Below are 19,387 nucleotides of genomic sequence, written 5' to 3'. Positions count from 1 at the left end.
ATAGGACACCCCCCACCCCAGATTCTGAGCCTGTAAAAGCTACATAACAAGCAGGAATTTTCAGATGTGAAACTTTTGTCTTTAGGGAATTCTTCAGGGAAATTGTTACCTTTTCAATCTGTACTTCTGCTAAATCTGTACTTCTGCATTGTACTTATGTATGACAGAATGCCAGTGAGGAAATGATCTCAGACCTAAATAACCACTCTTCAACTCCCCCCAAAACTTTAAAAACAGTGGAAATGGAAAAAAAGTTAACTTCTTCGCTTATGTTTTATGAATGGGCCTTGGTATTTTAGCAAATTTTAAAAAAAGTTCTTTAAGATTTCAATTACTGATGTAATTTGATGATGGAAATCTGACGTTTCAAACAAAACTGCTGTACATGCAACAGTATGTTTTTTGTGGCACTCTGTCTCAGATGAATACATGTGAGTGATTCCGGATAAGCTCACTTAACAGTTCCTATTTTAAGAGTACATTTGCATAGTATAATAAACAATGAATATCACACTTCAAGCACTTTGAATTCCAACTATGTATTTAAAATGGAAATGAGGTTGGTGTGTAGCTAGCACAATGAAATAAAGATATTGACACCAACAGAAATGAACATGTAGGCATCCACTTAGCCCTCTCCAGAGCTCTGTGGGTGTTCTACTTTGTTTTATTTATGTGAAATGTTTCCATTATTTTGCTAACTATGCACTCATACGATTTCAGCTAGCACTGAAACATTGTGCTTAGCTATGACAAATTTCTTTCCCAGTCAATTATGATTAAAAAATACTAATTTCCTTATGGGTTATTTAAATAGTTCCTTTTTTCCCTTTTTATTTTGGTCTCAGTGTGACATTGTTCAGGGCCGAATTGGCCATATGAACAGTTTTCTTCATTGTCCAGCTTTCACACCCATACACAGTAATAGGGAATACTATGGCATGAATTAACTTGAACTTGCTTGCCAGTGACACATCCTTACACTTAAGAATCTTTTCTGGCTCCTTTATGGCTGCCTTTCCCAGCCTCAATCTTTTTCTGATTTCTTGGTTGCAGTCTGTAGAGAGACTTGTACGTATTATACTATCCTTATTTCTTTCTTTTAAAATGTGTAATTTTCATTGAGTCTCAGCTAACATGAAATAAGTAACTAAACAGGATATACATTAAAAATCCTGATCTACAGTTAGGATAAGCGAGTGCATTTAGCAGAAGGTTATTTCTGTTTTGCCATGAAAAAAAAAAGCTAGAGTCCTATGGAGGGTGGAGGAACCAGTCCAAAATTGCATGTCTAGGTGGTGCTGGCCCAGAGAGTTGGTACATATTACCATTGCAGGTGCACCATGCTAAAAGCATAACTTTTTGAGAGCTGGATGGAAAATGAAGACAAAATCCACATTATAGGCTGATATCATGGGGTAGTTCTGCAGAAGCCTTTGGTATATGGATATAAGAGTAAAATAAATATTAGAATAAGGGCAGCGATGAGTGGGAAGTTCTTTAACAAAGAATTTTCTCAGCAACCACCACACAACATTACAAGATAAGGAAGCCAGCTAGAAACATGATGCTGACTGAATTTTGTGGGTACAGATGCTAATGCAGCACAGACTTGTTACAGGTACCTACGAAATTGGGCTGCTAGTCAGTTTACGGCAGGCAGTCTAGGTTTAAGTGGACTATGAATCGCTTCCTAGTGATTAAAGTATTACTTAGTGGTGCACTTCACAGAATGCAGAATGATCCCTGAACTTCTTCTGATGGTTCTGATCCGCAAAGTACTTAAGTTAGTAAATTAAACCTTCCATCTTAACGCAAGTGTGCCAGTATTTTATGGATTACACAGTAGAGCTTTGCTTAAGAGAATGGAATGAGACAACAATGAGTGAAAGTAGAGCAGAGAGGAAATTGTGTTATAGTGCTTACAAACACAAATATAAGTGATTTAGTTAACTGGAATGGGTTGTAGGAACTACATCATCTCTGTCTTGTTTTATCTATACCAGCGTTCAGTTTGTTTCCGGGCCCAATTTAAAGTGCTAGTATTGACCCTGAAAACCCTGTATGGCTTGGGACCAGCATACATTAAGGACTGCCTGCTCCCCTGTGAACTTTCCCAATTGTTGTAGTCATCTTTGGGGCATTGCTTCGGATGCCCCTGTTATCTGAGGATAGACAGGTGGCAACCCAAGAAAGAGCCTTCTTGGTCATGGCACTAAAACTATGGAATTCCCTCCCCAGGGATACTCAACTCTTTCTTTATCTTCGAATAGCTCCCTTATTAACCCTGTTTCCTCTTTGTTTTTAACGTTTGTTTTCAATTTTGCTTTGTGTGTATATATCAAGTTGCGGGCCCTAATTGGATTGAAAGATGGGATAGAAATATTTTAAATAAATATTATACATGGGCTAGTCACACTCTCTCAGTCCCACCTACCTCACAGGGTGTCTGTTGTGGGGAAGGTGATTGTAAGCCGGTTTGATTCTTCCTTAAGTGGTAGAGAAAGTCAGCATATAAAAACCAACTTCTTCTACATAGACACAAGCAGCAGTCTAGAGAATTCAAACTAGTATTCCAGTTCAAAACCCTCAAGCTAGCATTTCAGTCTAAATTGTGGAATGGCATATTTTATGAAGCTGGACTAACTCAGCCATTGATGTGGTTCATCCTAAATACTTTGTAGCTGGCAAGTTTTGGGCAAGGGGGGTATAAGATGCTTGATGCATATTATGAAAATTAGCTCTGTTCTTTTGCTTTACAGGTTGGCTGGTCACTTCTTTGCAAACTTATTGAAGTCTGTCCAGACGTGCTTCAAAAGCTAGCAGCTCCTCAAGGGGTTGGAAAGGAATGGGAAGTGCTTGGTGTTCACCAGTAAGTATATACATATGTTTCAATAGTATATATTGAAATTGTAAAAACTGCACAGAATGTGTAATTCATTTTTTTCTATTGTGTTTCTATTCATTCAGTGTTTCTATACAACCAAAGTAAAATTGAAATGTCTTATGTCTAGATAAATGTGTTTTCTTTCTTTAAACAAATTAAAATAGTTTGATAACCACTGAGCAAAATAACATTTGTCATAACATTTGGGCCAAAGGACTGTTTGGAAAAGAGAGGAATATATGAACATTTACTAAATGTACATATAAAATTTAAGAGGTTTGTTGGTTTATGCACTGAAACGTTCTTGACAGGCTCAGATCAGTATTCTCAACGCATGGATGAGAAAGTGGTGCCGAGATGAAGAGTTTACGGTAGATTTGTTAGGCACTAAAAACTTTCTGGGACAAGCCGAACCAGTACAAAAGGGATGGACTTCATTTGAATCAAAAGGGAACCAGGTTGAGGGCACGTAATATCAAAAAGATGGCAGAGGTGCTTTTAAACTAAACCTGGGGAAAAGCTGACAGGAGCTGGGGAGCTTCCGATTTGGTACAAGTCAGTCTTAAGAGACGATTGTGTAAACACTCACAGTAATGTTGATAGCAGCATAACAAAATTTGGGAGTGAGGGTATGATGGTGATGAGGGCCATGTGTGGTGACAGAGGAACCCAGGGAGGCAAGGGTTTTTAGAGACGAAAACAGACTATAAGTGTATGTATGCCAGTGCTAGAAGTCTCCAAGCCAAGATTGGGGAGCTGGTGTGTTTGGTGCTCAATTGGCAATTTAGACATAGTAGGTTATCTCAGAAACATGGTGGAATGGGGAAAGTCTGTGGGGATACAGTCATCCCTGGGTATAAGCTCTATAGACAGGACAGAGAGGGAGAAGTTGGTGGAGGTGTGGTGTTGTAAATCAAAGAGGGCATAGAATCAAATAAGTTAGAAAATATTGGGGGAATTAACTCCCCAACAAAAGCAATATGGGTAAAAATACTGGACCATAAGGGTTACGTAAAAGTGGGGATGTACTATTATCCACCTGATCATATTCTTGAGGCTGATCTTGAGATGGAGAAGGAAATAAGGGAGGTGAGTAAAGCAGATAATGTTATGCTGCTTGGAGGTTTCAACTACCCTCACATTGGCTGGGTAAACGTGCTCAAGCTATGCTGTAGAAATGAGATTCCTAGACATCATAAATGGCTGTACACTAGAAAAGTAGGGCACAGAGCCAACGAGAGGGACAGTGATCTTGGACTTGGCTCTGACTGGGGCTCAAGATCTGGTGAGAGATGTAGAGGTTGTCGCAACAATTGGGAACAATTACCATAATGCTATGAAACTCATTTCAATGGAAAGTCACCCCTAATGTACAAAAACTATAACATTTGATTTCAAAAGGGGGGAACTTTACAAAAATGAGAGGAATAGTTAAAAAGCTGAAAGGGAAACACAAGAAAGTCAAATCCCTAGAGCAGGGGTGTCAAAGATATGGCCCACAGGCCATATACAGCCCTTTGAATACAGTGATCAGGCCCACTGAGCCAGCCACCCTCTGCTTCCCCCACACACACACACACTGGACTTGGGAGCCGATCTGTACACAGATCCAGCCTGTTTGCAAGCATACAAACAGGATGTGAACGTTTCCCTGACAGCTTGAACCGAGAGCTGGGTGGAGACGCGTGGGGGCGAAGAGGCAGCTTGTGCAGCTTGGAATGCCCACAGGTGCTGGGGAAGGGCCGTGGTGTTGCGTGGCACAAGCAGGTGTGGAGGAGCCAAGCCCCCTGCCCCATTGTTCCCCTAGTGGAGGCAGGCTGCGGAAGGCATCTGTGCACATTGGCCATGCAGGGCTGGGGATCTCATCCCTCCTCCGCTCGCCCTGCTTGAGGTCACATCCACTCTGGCTTCCCTCCCCGGGCAGGGAAAGTTTTGGCAAGAGGCGAGTTGGGCACGGGGCACTCCTCAGGGGGTGGGCAGAAGGGAGCTGCCAGGCAGGGCTGGTGTGGAGCCACAGACCAGCCTCCTGGCCCTGGCGCAGAAGCCAGAGTCAGGTGGACAGGTGCTCAGTGTGATGTCACCTGCTGGCAGGCTGCTGAGCTTCCTCTGCCTCCTCCTGATGGGCACTGACCTCATGCAGGTAGAGTTCCTGGCCGCACAGTGCCCTTGCAGAGTCAGCCCCCAGGGCGGTGGGGGTGCAGATGGGGTGTTGTCTATCTGGAATCTACTCAGATATGTAGCTATAAGCATTTGGAATATTTGCATCTCAAGGTGGATATTCCAGCATTTGGTTCCACTGTTGTATAACTGATATTATTGTGACTGCATGAATGTATTTATTAATCCCCTCAACAACTCTCTGATTTCACCATATTCTCAGCACTTCTTCCAAACTTTCACTCAAAACCTCATCACTTTTGCCGGGAGATCCCTTTACAACGACTTGTGTGAGTCATTGCTGGTTATAAAACCTGAGTCAGCAGCTCCAAGGAGTGAGAGGCATAGCAGGGAGCGTTTCTTCTTTATGCTCAAGCTACCGTAGCATCAAGCTGGGTCCAAATTGAAAAGTGGGCAAAATTCACACAGACATGTGCCTAGGGGTATAGGAGTCTTCCCATCCAGTCGCAGCACAGGATCCAGTCCCGTGAAAAAAAAGATTTACCCCAACAATGTCAACTGGTCAGAAGCCTGGCAGCGGAATTCTGATTAAGCTCAAAGCTGACAACTGAGTTGGCAGAAAGAATTACAGTAGTCAAGGGGAGACGCTATAATTAATGGGCTGGCATCTCCAGGCCAGCTCGGAAGCCAACAGGGTGATGTTTTCCAAAGAATGCTGCTCCGCAGTAGATATTATTCAGTGACAGACCGTGTTTGAGACTTATGTCCTGAGTTTGTAATTATTCACCAATGCCTGATGATGTCTAAAATTGACACAATATTGCAGTTAAGTTAGCTGTTCTCAAACTTTCTGAATATGGGTTGGCTTTCTAAATTTGCCTATTTTCTGGGGATCAGCAGCCCAGCACCAACCACCTGTTCCACAGGAAAGTGTGCGCTTGTTTGTATTTTAAGTAAAAAATAATATCTTTAATTGACTTTGCCTGTGTTTTCTATAAAGTTTGTATCTCTGGGACCTGGCATTACATTTTATGGTATTTCTTTAGTTGATTTGGTACACATGGCCTGACCTGACCAAGTACCATTTATGTCATATCCGGCCCTCCTAACAAATGAAGGGACAGTGCTGGGCCTGCCTCTGCTGGCAGCAAGTAACTGTTGCTTCCTCCCTCTGCATCACAGCACATGAAGAGGAGGAGTTACAGGTGTCCTTGCAGGGAGTGCCACACGCACAAAGGGCAAAAGATGGATTATGCCATCCTTTTGCTGCTCTTGTGAGTAGAAGGATGATGTGACAGGTGCTTGCTGCTACTAGAGCTGGGGCCTAATGCTGCCAAGCCTCTCATCCTGAGGGAGGTGAGTGAGTAAGTGATGGTGGTTCTTTCTCTTAGGTGCTGTTGGTGTTCACTCTTCACCTGGTGGTGAGTGTCAGAGGGGAATTGTTAGCTAAGGACAGTTGAGCTTCTGTGCATTTACCTGTGTATAGGGTTGCCAGGTACGCTCTGGCAACCAGCATGGGTAGGGGGAATTTACTAACTGTGGAGGGAGGCCGGCATCGACATGCTGATTTCACTTCCGGAAGTGACGTCATCATGCCACCAACAATCGCAGAGGTGCTCTGGTATTTGCGGAAAAACTCTATGGTAAAAGCAATTTTTACCATAGAGTTTTGCCCAAATACCAGAGCATCCCCATGATTGTCACTGACGTGATGATGTCACTTGCAGACGTAACATCAGCACATTGACGGTGAGCAGGCCTAGGCCTCAATTTACAGCTGATTAGACCCCCGCTGGCCAGTGTTGGGAGGAGGGGACCCAAAGCAGGGGATCCCCCACCCCCAGCATGGTCCTGGTAACCCTACCTGTGTGGTTGCTCCTTGAAAGTCCTGGCTCCACGTGCCCTCATTTGGGGAGTACCAGGCAAAGAGATTGGGCCTTCCTCCCTTGGGGGATGCTTGTTCACTCGTGTGCAGTAGCATAGAACATTTCCTTTTCCTTACACTGCTGCAGAGCAGAGAGGCAGCTGATACCACAGCTGAATGGTCACTGTAGGGTGTCGAGTCAGTGGGGACAGACTGTAGTCAATTTTGGGCCTTCCTGGCTCTTTGGAGTCCTGGCGGCTGCCCCCAAAGCGCCCATACCTGACACCAAAAATAATGACTCTAAACAGTCACCGTGTAGTGAAGTGCATGGACCAATTGGCCTTGCCAATTAAACAAGCTTATTGCTATGAGTATATCATGTATAATCAAGTTTATACCACCGTTCCAAGTTTCCAAATAACAATAGTGTTTTGTGTCAAATTTCAAAATAACTATAGCAAAGTGTCATATGAATTTTAACAAAACAAAAGACTTAATACATGTTGTAAATAAACAGTCTTGACTTAATCGTGTCTTTAAAAGTACAGCTCTGACGAGCTGCCCGGCTTTGTTACTCATTTCGCTCAAGCTTTATCACGTGGTATGTATGTTTTTGATTTATTCCCTTCATTAATTAGCTGTGTCTGCCCAGAGTCTCTAAATTTTTGTCTTTGCCTCAGCTCTGTGGCTTCAGTGTTTCATTCTTTTTAGGTTGTTCTTCCCAGCAAAAGTACCAAAGCCGGGCGGCTCATCACAGCTGTACTTTTTAAGACAAGATTAAGTCAAGACTGTGTTTATTTACAACATGTATTAAGTCATTTGTTTTGTTAAGATTCATATGGCACTTTTCTATAGTTACTTTGAAATTTGACACAAAACGCTATTGTTATTGGGAAACTTGTTATAAACTTGATTATACACGATATACTCATAGCAATAAGCTTATTTAATTGGTAAGGCCAATTGGTCCATGAGCTTCACTATACGGTGATTGTTTACAGTCATTATTTTTGGTTTTCACTTACCGTGTACTCCCTTTCCTTGTTAAAAAAGCATACCTGACACCCAGCAGACTCTTATATTTTCACACCCCTGGGCAAATGGTTGTGACTGTGAGAAGGGTCGTTAAAGGGTGTAAGAGGTACCTTGAAAGTTATTTATTTATGGAGGGTATATATATAATTCTGAAGTGTGCCCCCTGCCTGTGGATACGTAATCTGCAGATGGGGACACAGTCACCCTAACAGGGTTTTCTGCAGACTTAGGGGACCTCTGGGTCTGCAGAAAAATCTTAAACTTAAAAAAAAGTCTGGGGGGCTAAATCTGCCCCAAACTAAGTAAAGCATTCTCTGCACATGCTCAGAGAACGCACCTACTGTTGGAGGCTGCCAGCATCCCCTGCAAGCCCAGAGGCAGCTGCTCTGGACCAATGGGGATGCCGGCAGCTACTACAGGTCCGGCGGAGCCGGTGGGGAATGCTAACAGCAGCCTGGAGATTGGGACCGTGTGTGGAGGCTGGCTCCTTGGATGGCAAGCCCAGAGTGGGCTCACCTGATGAGATCAGGACTGGGGCAAGGTGGCTGACAAGCCTAGAGTGGTCTTGCCCACCCAGGTCGAGACTGGGGGAGATTCCCCCCATGAGTTTCGTATACCCCCAGTTGTTCTTTATAAATGGATAAACAGTTCTGAATTTAAACATAACTATTCTTAGCCAACCTTTATGCTTCTGATGTGCTATTGCTGCTCAGGGCCGATGACTGATAATGTAGTAACCACTTTCAAGAAGAGAAATAAGGAAATTGTCTTTGTGTTTCCTGGTTCTTTCTGAATGTGAAGAAATATTACTTCACATATTTTGTCATAGCGCTCAGGATGAAGGAGAAGTTAAAGGGTTTCACTTCTGCTCTAAACAGCTTTGGGGTAGGTAGCTAGATACAAACAGAGAATTTCCAATTTTGTTCTTCAGTTTAAATGACCAACTCCTTTCCAGTTTCTGCATGCTGCATTGGGGTTTTTTGTACAGGTTGCTACCTACCCTTTGCTATACTTGTTCATCTGTTTATAACATCCCACATTAGCTACTTCCTGGCCTCAGACTGAGCTGCTCTGGTCTGATTTGCATGGTTTTCAAATATTTCATTAAGTCAGGTAAAGAACTCATCCTGGAAAGCAGGGGGATCCCACATGAATATATTGATTGAATTTTAGAAAATCTACTGATAGATGTAGGTAAATCTCCCAAGTCTAGCAAGTTGGAACTTGCATAGGAGTGAAGATTTCTGTAGATTATGTCACATAAACAACCACAATTCCTGTTTACTGCAACTCCAATTCAGCTGTGTGTCTGAATGTGGTAAGAGTTTGAATCTTCACTTCTGTACACCTGTGATGTAAGCAATGAAAGAAAAATCTCCAACCTCCTGTTGTCTCCCACAAGAAAGCACATGTATCATCACCCCATCTCTCCTTTAGATGTGCATTTCTGTCCTGATGGATGGGAGACCCATTCCACAGATCTGGAGGCAATCCATTTATCTCTTTTCAATTTGTTTGTAAGGGTTGAATGCTAAGCAAATAATCTGTCCCTATGGGGAAACTTCACCTTGGCCTTTATTCTTCTTTGAATTTCTGCTTGGGATGTATCAGTGCAGTATTTAATGAATTATAAGTTGGGTGGAAAGGTGACATTTTTGCCCTTGGAGTACTCTGCACAGCATAATAAATATTGACAAGGCACCATGGAATCTTAGCAAGTATCAAACTGAATCAAATCTCTTTAAAATATCTAAAAAATTTCCTTCCATAGTTAGTGCAAAAGGGCAACTGCAACATAAGGATGCTCTTTCTTATTGGAATCCATGGCAATAATTTCAGAATAAATAACTTTATTTTATTTCACGTGTGTGGTGGTGGAAAGTGTCATCAAGGCACAGCTGACATGGGTTTTCAAGGAAAGAGACCTTCAGGGGTTGTTTGCCATTGCCTGCCTCCATGTGGGCTGAGAGAGCTCTGAGAAAACTGTGATGGGCCCAAGGTCACCCAGCAGGCTTCATGTGGAGGAGTGGGGGAATCAAACTTGGTTCTTCAGATTAGAGTCCATCACTCTTAACCACTGAACACAATGTTATGATCACTGCGCATTTCAGTAAAAATATGGGCATCTGTGCATTTCAGTAAGAATATCCTGATCTCATCAGATCTCAGAAGCTAAGCAGGGTCGGCCCTGGTTATTATTTGGATTGGCAACCTCCAAGGACCACCAGGTTCGTGACGTGGAGGCAGGCAATGGCAAACCACCTCCGAACATCTCTTGCCTTGAAAACCTTACGGGGTCACTGTAAGTCAGCTGTGACTCGATGACACACAACAACAACAACAACAACAACAAAAGTCCCTTATGTGCAGCCAGAGTTGCCAATCTCCAGGTGATGGCTGAGATCTCCTGGTATTACAACTGAAGGAAACAGATCAGTTCACCTGGAGAAAATGGCTGCTAAGTAGGGTCAGCCCTGGTTAGTAATTGGATGGGAGATAGTATTGCCACTTAATCCATTGTCCAGCTCAGAAGCGGGAATTGCTTGCGCATGTGGCTGCACTGAAGCAACTGAAGCAGGAATTGCTTGCATGAGTGGCTGCACCGAACCAGTTTGAGTGGTAAAAGGCCCATTATGATGCGGTGCTTCCAGGTGTAAACCAGAAGTGAAGTGTTCGCATTGGCGCAGCTGCATACACGCAATCCCTGCCTCAGCTTTGCTCCAAAAACCTCCCGCCAGAGGAGAGGGGGGACCTGGCGACCCTAATGGGAGACCATCAAGAAAGTCCAGGGTTGCCATGCAGAGGCAGGCAATGATTAACCAACTCTGTTCGTCTCTTGCCTTGAAAACCTATGGGGTCGCAGTAAGTTGGCTGCTACTGTACGGCGCTTTTCACCACCAGTGCTTATATCCAAGCTGACAAGCACGTGTCAGGGTTGTTACATTGATAAAGAAAAAGTAAAAATAAGGAGATTTTGATACTTCTGCAAAATTGCGATAATATTTAGTTAAATGAAAGTGTCCCTTAAGGCTTCCTGGTGGAAAGGAGCAAAAAGAGGGTATACAATGAAAAATAAATACGTGAATTTTAAAGTTTGCAGGCCCCAATGTGATTTCTGTAGCCTAATCCAGGAAGCGAAATCAGTGTGCAGAAGGAGCTACTGGAGGTACACATCTGGGTTGGGGGCACATCCATATTATGATGCTCATTTGGGCCCTATTGAGCTGGCATATTTCATCTTTAGACGCTCAGTGAAATAGATATACATCAGGGCTGCCAACAGGGTTGCCAACCTCCTGGTGATTTTCACAAAAATAAAACCTATGCTGTAATAACTCAGTTGTATGACAAAGTCAGCACGTGGGCTCTACTTAATAGAAATACAAGGTATATTCACAGTTCATTAATATTCATTTACTTATACACTAATATATACACATACAAAAACATTACATTGTGTTGAATCACACAATTTATGCAATACCGAGTTCAATTCTTGTAAACAATGAAATGAAAGTTCAAAATAAAAGTCGCAAAGCAACCACCTTTCCACAGCATGAAACGGGTGATCATAAACAGGCTGTGTGTCGAGGGAGAAAGAAGAACGCCCCGTGGAAACTTCCGAGTTCTCGAAGATCACTGTCTATGCGGCAGTGTATAAGTAAATGAATATACACTATAGTGTATAAGTAAATGAATATTAATGAACTGTGAATATACCTTGTATTTCTATTAAGTAGAGCCCACATGCTGACTTTGTCATACAACCTCCAGGTGATGGCTGGAGATCTCCTGCTACTACAGCCGATCTCCAGCCGATAGAGATCAGATCACCTGGAGAAAATGGCTGCTTTGGCAATTGGACTCTATGGCATTGAAGTCCCTCCCCTCCCCAAACCCTGCCCTCCTCAGGCTCCGCCCCCAAAACCTCCCGCCGGTGGCAAAGAGGGACCAGGCAACCCTAGCTGCCAAGTATCACACAGGCAAGAGTTCAATAAAGGTCTCTGTATACATGTTGCTATTTGGTTAGCCTGTTTATTCTAACATGGAAGGTAAGTATTTGTCCATTTCTCTGTTTCATTAAATCTTTGGGTTTTTTATTATAATTGTACAGCAGATTTGAAAATATGCCCATTTTGCATATACTGACTGGCATGTTTTCCCCCCACTTCTTTCATAGGCAGATCCTTAAGATGCTTAAGCTCCACCACATGAACACACACCTTTCAGTAGTTGGACTAAAAGCACTGAATCTGCTGCTTACTTCAGGTATCAGCTTGTTCTGACTAGTATAATCCCTTAAATGTGTGACGTAGTAGTTAGAGTCACACTAGGATTTGGGAGAATCGGGTTCAAATCCTCACTCTGCCGAAAAACTTGCTGGGTGACCTTGGACCAGTCGCCACTCTCAGCCTGACCTACCTCACAGGATTGTTATGAAGGTAAAATGAAGGAGAGGAGAATTATATTAGGTGCTTTGGGTCCCTGTTGGGGAGAAAGGCAGGGTATAAAATTAAGTAAATAAATAAAATTTAGAAACCTGCATATAAAATTGCAAGCTTTCATGGTGTGTTTCATTTCCCTCAACATTTCAGCACTTAAAACATGTTTTAAGGTTGTGGGAAAAGGCTTGACTCGGTGGTGGTGGTGGTTTTGATTTATTTTTATTAGTTTTTTTTCTTTTTGAAAGATTTCTGCTGTGGTTTATTGCAGCCCAAGATAAACCTAAATAAAAGAGGGAGGGACAGTGTTTGTTTTTGTGTGTGTGTGTGCGCACGTGCGTGCATGCTCCCTCCTATGTCTTGATCTTGGGTTACTAAGAACCCAGACTCAGCAGCTGACAAAATGTGTTCACTTATATGTGATTCAATCTCCTACATTTAAAAAAAATTAAACATTGACAGCCTTGGGAAAGGGAGTGTATGATTTGGACTGGGTGGAGGGCTGGGAACTTTACATTTTCCCATTCATTATGGCTTGCTTGTTTCCCTTGGGCACAGTCAGGATGTTGTAGAGGAGTAAGTGTGCCTTGCTCACTGCCACAGCCAGAAGGTTTGGAGTGAGTGCATGCTTTGAATTCTGCTTCATAGAAATATAGAGCTGGAAGAAACCTCAGGGGTCATCTAGTCCAACCCCCAGCCTCGTGGTCATCATCCCCCCAGGGGGGCAAGCCACAACTCCTTCTCCTCCTCTCTCTCTCCAGCAGAAGGGGTGAGCTGCAACTCCTCCTCCCAGCCACCCTTATCTTCTGCTCAGGTGTTTACACAGGGTACATGAAAAGCAGCAACTCCACCTCCTCCCTCTCTTCTCTCAGCCACCATCTTTGGTCTGCCCTCTTTTGCTGTCAAAGGAAGGAGAAAGCTGTGCTGTGTCTTCCTTTTCTGGCCACCGCTGCTGCCCTTTTGCCAGTCCAGCTTCATTTCTGCTGGGTAACATCACCATCAATTCAGCTCCTCTTTTGCTGATATCCAGCTCTGCTTGCTTGCTTGCCCTCTCTTCCCCTCTTTCTCACCTGCCATTACCTTCACCCACCACTGCTTCCTGTCATCTGTTTCCCTTGTTATGTGGCTGTGTATGGATTTTTTTTACCCCCATTTCTCCCATTTTAAAGATTTTTCTGGAAGCTGCCCAAGTTTGCTGAAAAATTTTACTTCTGTGTAAATGGCCCAGATTCATGGATTTAGGTATCCACGGATTGGGGCATAGCTGGCTATTAGAGATATGGATAACTCAGTTTAGGATTGCATTGCGAGTGATTTAAACAGCAGTGTCACCCAATATCACCCCCCTTAAAACATATTAGCATTATTAAAAACTTAGGAGAACCAGTTATGGATCCCCCACTGTCTCCTCTGCCTGCCCCTTTAAACTGTTGTTTCTTTGAAGAACATGTGTTTTTTTCTGCTGCTTGTTTGTACATGTAGACGTAGGGTCTTTGTTTGAATCCTGCATGGCATGTTGTCGTGTTATACATAACAACTACTGCACAAAGAGTGCTCCAAGCAACAACTTGTTGCAGAATAGTGCTGTTAAATTTATTGTGTGATGTAGCTAGAAATGGAATAATGGCATTTTTGTGCTGTCAAATGTTTTTATCTGTTGCTTTCCTAAACTATTGGGTTTGAGAATCTTAATATAGTAACAGATTCTGCTGAGTCCTTAAGGTTAAGGGAGAATGCATCTGGGTTACCTAGATAAGGCTGTCATTCTAAGGCACACATAATAATAAATCCTCCCATATACCATGATCCCAATCCAAAGGAAGCCCCCGTGTGGTTGCTATTTTTCTTTTTTTAAAACACATTAAAAAAAACATTTAAACCTGAAGGCAGATAGACACAGTCTTGTTGTGACCGAATGCTGTAACCTTTGACAGTGGATTGTGATTTCAGAAGGAACTAAATATTTATTATACAAAAATACCTTGAAATTTTGTCCTTTGTTTGTAGATGAAATAACGCTTCTCCTCTTGGAAGAAGGGACAGACGTGTTTCTGTTGGTATTTGATGCCATGGACACCTTTTCGGATAATGAAGAGATCCAGAAATATGGATGTCAAGCTTTGCATTTGCTGCTAGAAAAAGGTAGATATTTTAAGTTCAGTGCTGCCTGGTGCAACAGGAAAGAGGTTTGTACGGTAAGGTGCCCTGGGAGAAAGTGTTCCACAGTTAAATCTCCGAATGAATCATTTTTTCTTGCTCATTTCTCAAGCACTATCTTTGGCTGCCTCAACCAATAAAAGTAGAAAAAGTCATTTAAAAAAAAAAACATATGTAGGAGAACTGCAGGACCTTGTGAGGGCACAGTGGGAATCCTGATGTTTTGTGAAACAAATTACCTGAAATTATCTGAATAGAATGTTTATAGGGTCACCATAAGTCAGCTGTGACTTGACTGCACTGTTCACCACCAGTAATCTCAGTTTCTGTAGTTCAAAATGATGTGTATTTGATGATGTTCTTTGGGTACTACTAAATGGTAAGTTGGATCGCAACTACCTTATGAGATTATCCAGTGGTTTACAAGCAGAGCTGAATTTGTACTTGTGTGTGTGTGTTAAGTGCTGTCAAGTCGCTTCCGACACATGGCGACCGTATGAATGAAAGTCTTCCAAAATGTCCTATCTTTGACAGTCTTGCCCAGATCTTGCAAATTGAAGGCTGGTCCCATCTCAGTATTGAGCTCTTACCAGGTCCCATCTCAGTATTGAGCAGGGAGAAGAGGGATGACACAATGAAATATGTAATAATAATACAGTGTGGTTGCGCATGTACGGAGTGCTCTCCCATCACTAATGAGTAAATACTGCTTGTGCCCAAACTACTTGGATTGTGAAGCAGCACCTTCAGGGTAAGTTATTAGGGTATTTAGACAGGTTTGAGATTTACTGCCTTTCTAGAAGTTGTTTTCTAGAGACCATAATTATTCAGGTAATAGAGAGTCAGTTCCTGATTTATGAGCTCTTCGTGACTGAAATACAGCATGCTTCAAAGGAAGACAAGGTTCTGTGTCCTAAATGTCATACTTGATATTGAGTGCTTTTGTACTAAAGCAATCTCTGTCCTGCAACTCCCCTTTAAAAAGCTTTTTTCCCATACAATAGATAAGTGCAGTCATGAAGAAAGGGAAATGGCAAATATGTTTTAAGAATGGCCCAGTGTACAGGTTAGTTAAGGTATTGCTAAACTATGCATTCTGTGAAGTTCTAAGACACAAATCTTTTTCTTTGGCCTGATTTATCTTCATATTATTCTACTTCTCACCCCATTTTGTGAAGAGCAATGTCAAGCCCACAAAAGCAAACAAAAGGCATAGGTATATGACTGTGCGTGGACATTTCTCGTTCATGCATAGAGCCAACAAATAAGAGCTAACAGCCCAACAATGTTGTGTTGTAATCCCAACCTGCATACTTAAGTTTGACAAACATTCCCACCCCAAACTGGAAATAACTTCTTAACTAAGTAAATAGCTGGCAGAGAGTATGAGGGGTTTTGCCACTTTAATAAGCCATCTTACTAAAAAAAAAAAAAAAAAAAACCCCAAAACACACCTCAGTTCTAAGAGTCTGTGAAGACTGTGAAGACTGCATTTTACAGAGAAATGGTAGGGACCATATTATATCTTTCCGCCTCTTATATGCTACTTTTCAGGGCAGCATAAATAGTTCTCCCTCCATCCCACATTTTTTCTCATGACAGTCTTCACAGCAATCCTATGAGATAGGCAAGGCTGAAAGAAACTGGTGTTGCCCCTGCTCTTCTGGCTCTATTGACTCATTAGCCCATGCCCTTTTGGAATGCCGCTTTTACGAGGAACTTCGATCGCACTATATTTTCCCCCTTTTAATATACAAATCCAATGCCTCTGTGACTGACATAATGCCTTTTTTACTAAGTGATAGGGACCCCAAGGCTACATTGTCAGTGGCAAGATTTGTTTCAGTCCTTATATCCCTCCAACACTAGATATATGCTGCTCAAGATCAATTGATCAAGGAGCTTCGAAGGGATAAAAGGAAAGGAAAGAAACTGGTGGGACCAGGATCACTCACACATTAATCCTCTCTTAAGGGATTTAAGGCATTTTTTTCCAGGTTGTTGGCCACCCTAATGACAGGGAACTATGCTTCCTTCCTTTGCCTGTCTTAAGAGATTGTGAATATTGGAAGTGTGTCAGTCCTGTAAAGAAATAACATTTATATTTAGCTGAATCTGGGCAAGTGGAACCCAAGGCAAGGCAGAGGGGTACCATCTTGTTTACTCTGACTGAAGCTTAATTGATATATCTAATTCCCAAGTGTGTCCTCATCTGTGGATAGCTAAATCCACAGATTGGGGCCACACTTACCCCACACAGATGTTTCTGCAGACTTGGGGGAACCCCTAGGTGAGAGAAAGCAAGAGAAAGAACAGTGGGAGGGTGGATGGGAAAAAATGAAAGACAGTGTGTGAGAGAGGGTGACAGTAGGAACTGGGGGAGAAAGAGAGAGCTAAAGAGAATCAGTGATAGCAACTGAGAGAGAGGGAGAATGAGAGAAAGATTGTCACGTGTTGGGAGAGAGTTGCTGCCCCCACTGAGGTGACGAAACAGCCGGGCTGCTAGGTGAGATCCTGGTGCCAGGTTAGGATGCCATGATGAGGCTCTGGCTGCAGGTCATGCTGGGCTTGATCGCCCTTGGAGACATGACTGAAAGTGATTGAAAATTAAACTGGTCAGAGGCATATCCCAGCAACACCTATATTTGCTACCTCTACGCGGCGGTGCTTCTAGTGGTGGGGGAGAGGTGGAACTATTGTAGTCAGCAGCAGGCAGGGGAGCGACAAAGAAAGAATGAGAGTGAAAGTATGATGGGGTGGAGAAAGAGAGTGACAAAGTGTCTATGAGATAATGTGACAGTAGGAACTGGGGGAGAAAGAGATCTAATGAGAGAATCAGTGACAGCAGTTGAAGAGAGAGAAGGAGATCAAGAGAGAGATTGACAGGTGTTGAAAGGGGGAAAGAGAGAGGAAGAGTTACTATGTGTTTGGTGGAATGCAAACAAGAGAAAGTCAGAAAGGGAGTGGTGGTGAGGGGAGGAAGCAAGGGGGGCAAAATGGGACGGTTGCTTCCGCAAGTTACTTGCAGGTCCCCTCTTGTTACCTCATAATATGCTGAAGCAAAGCTTTGTTATGTTGCTCTGGCAAGGGCTATAACATCTGTGTTAGAATTTTATCTTGATATGTGTAGGGTTGCCAACCTCCAGGTTGGGCCTGATGATCTCCCAAATTGACAACGGATTTCCAGACAACAGATCAGATCCCCTGGAGAAACTGGCTGTTTTGGAGAGTGGCTCCCATGGCATTGTATTCCACTTAGCTCCCTACCCAGGCTCCACCCACAAAGTCCCTAGGAATTGCTTCATGGTGGTTCTCCCAGCTTCTATTCTCTAGAGCCTGAGTTGTGCCTTTCCTTCTCTTCCTGTTTGTCAAACTTTTCCCCAGGTAGAAAAGCTCAGCCATGGACGGCAGGTTTTTCTCCAGCAAAAAGGTTGCAGTTCCCTCTGAAGTCAAGCAGTCAGGGTGCAGGGCTGAGCTGGGTAGAAAACCCAAATAGACCAACAGTGGGACCCATAAAAATCTCTTGCACTGTCCCAGGTGCAGCTGTGGTTTATCTTCTAGAAATAAAAACTGATAAATATATTGGAGGCTGTTGGTAGACTTTTAGATTCCACCTTCTCCCAGAAGTGTTAGGAAGATAGAGCCTCCCTGAATGTGGGGCAGCAGTTCCACCAGCACAGTAAATGTTGTTAATATTAATATTTTCTTCCATTTTGTAAGTCACATTGGGAACGTTTTTATTGGAAAGTGACTAATCCATGTGTAGAATTAAATAAATATTTCTGTCTATACTAGACTTTTTTATTTTTCATTGCAGTTCCAGAGGAGCAGCTGATCGAATTTGTTGAGGACAGAGATCATACAATCATACTTAATGTATTTAAAAAATTCCCGGAGAAAGAAAACGTAGTACTTCTTGCTCTTCTTTCTTTACATTCACTGGCTGGACCATGTAAGTACTGCGATTTTAGGATGTAGAGTGATGATGGGAAGGCGAGTTTCTATCCACTTGCATTTTAGCCTTGTGAATTGTGGCAAAAATTCCCAGTCAGGATGCCATTGGTGCTCCTGGTGTCTACCCAGGTTCTCTGAAGATAATATCTCAACAGCACACAGGTACTGAGTTTTGAACTGCAGCATGATAGGCCGAAATTAAATGGACAATTTGTAGCAGTGTTTGAAACAAAGGTAAACCCAATTTACCGAGTCAAGCTAACACTAAGAGTATTTTTGGGTGTGTGTGAGCCATAAAAACTATGCTTGCTGGGACGGTGTCCTGCCCTTCCTACAGCTGCTGTATCCTAGCAATCTGAAACATTTCAGGGCAGTCACAAGATACCATGAAATCTCTGCACAGAGTGCAACTTTACTGTTTTATTCATTTATGATATCGTCGAGGGAAAACTAGTAGGAAAGGCTGATGCTTTGGACAGTGAAGTTAGCATTTGCAGAAGTTTCTTAAGTTAGTGTGAATTGTTGTGTTGGCTTTCTTCCCATCATACAATGTTTTTTCTTTGTTAGTCATGTTAAGGTGAAATTCTTGTGAGTTACGTGAACAATCCACCATTAGCTTGGCAAGCTCAAAAATTGGGTTTTGCTGAATTCATAGTGGCAGAACCCGCACTGTCCTCCATTTCTTTATGAACCGGACAGTTGTAAGATCTTTTTGTTTTAAAAAAATTATTCTTGTTTTGTGGTGAGAATCCATGTTGTTTTTAATAAAAGTGAACATTTTCCATGGTGTTGGATTACTGCCATACCAAGGAAATCATGAAAAAGTGACGAACAGTGTAAAGTGCTCACAGTGAGTCTTCAGTAGGCTGTGGGAAGGCAAACACTGGTTCAGCTCTGAGCCATCCACACCCTGCTTAGGGTATTTCTTTA

General features: G+C 42.7%; 1 protein-coding gene across 1 annotated transcript in view; it reads left to right on the top strand.

Annotated features, from left to right (window-relative positions):
* Nucleotides 1-19,387, top strand: part of LRRK2 (leucine rich repeat kinase 2) — an 87,001-nt gene that overhangs the window by 699 nt on the left and 66,915 nt on the right. The window contains exons 2-5 of the mRNA XM_056847254.1: nucleotides 2,763-2,872; nucleotides 12,085-12,173; nucleotides 14,354-14,488; nucleotides 18,321-18,455. Coding sequence (XP_056703232.1) covers nucleotides 2,763-2,872; nucleotides 12,085-12,173; nucleotides 14,354-14,488; nucleotides 18,321-18,455 — 469 coding nt within the window. The remainder of the gene's footprint in view (nucleotides 1-2,762; nucleotides 2,873-12,084; nucleotides 12,174-14,353; nucleotides 14,489-18,320; nucleotides 18,456-19,387) is intronic.

This window comes from Euleptes europaea, chromosome 3 (genome assembly GCF_029931775.1).
Source record: "Euleptes europaea isolate rEulEur1 chromosome 3, rEulEur1.hap1, whole genome shotgun sequence".
NCBI classification, from domain to species: domain Eukaryota; kingdom Metazoa; phylum Chordata; class Lepidosauria; order Squamata; family Sphaerodactylidae; genus Euleptes; species Euleptes europaea.
This window is presented reverse-complemented; position numbering and strand designations above follow the sequence as displayed.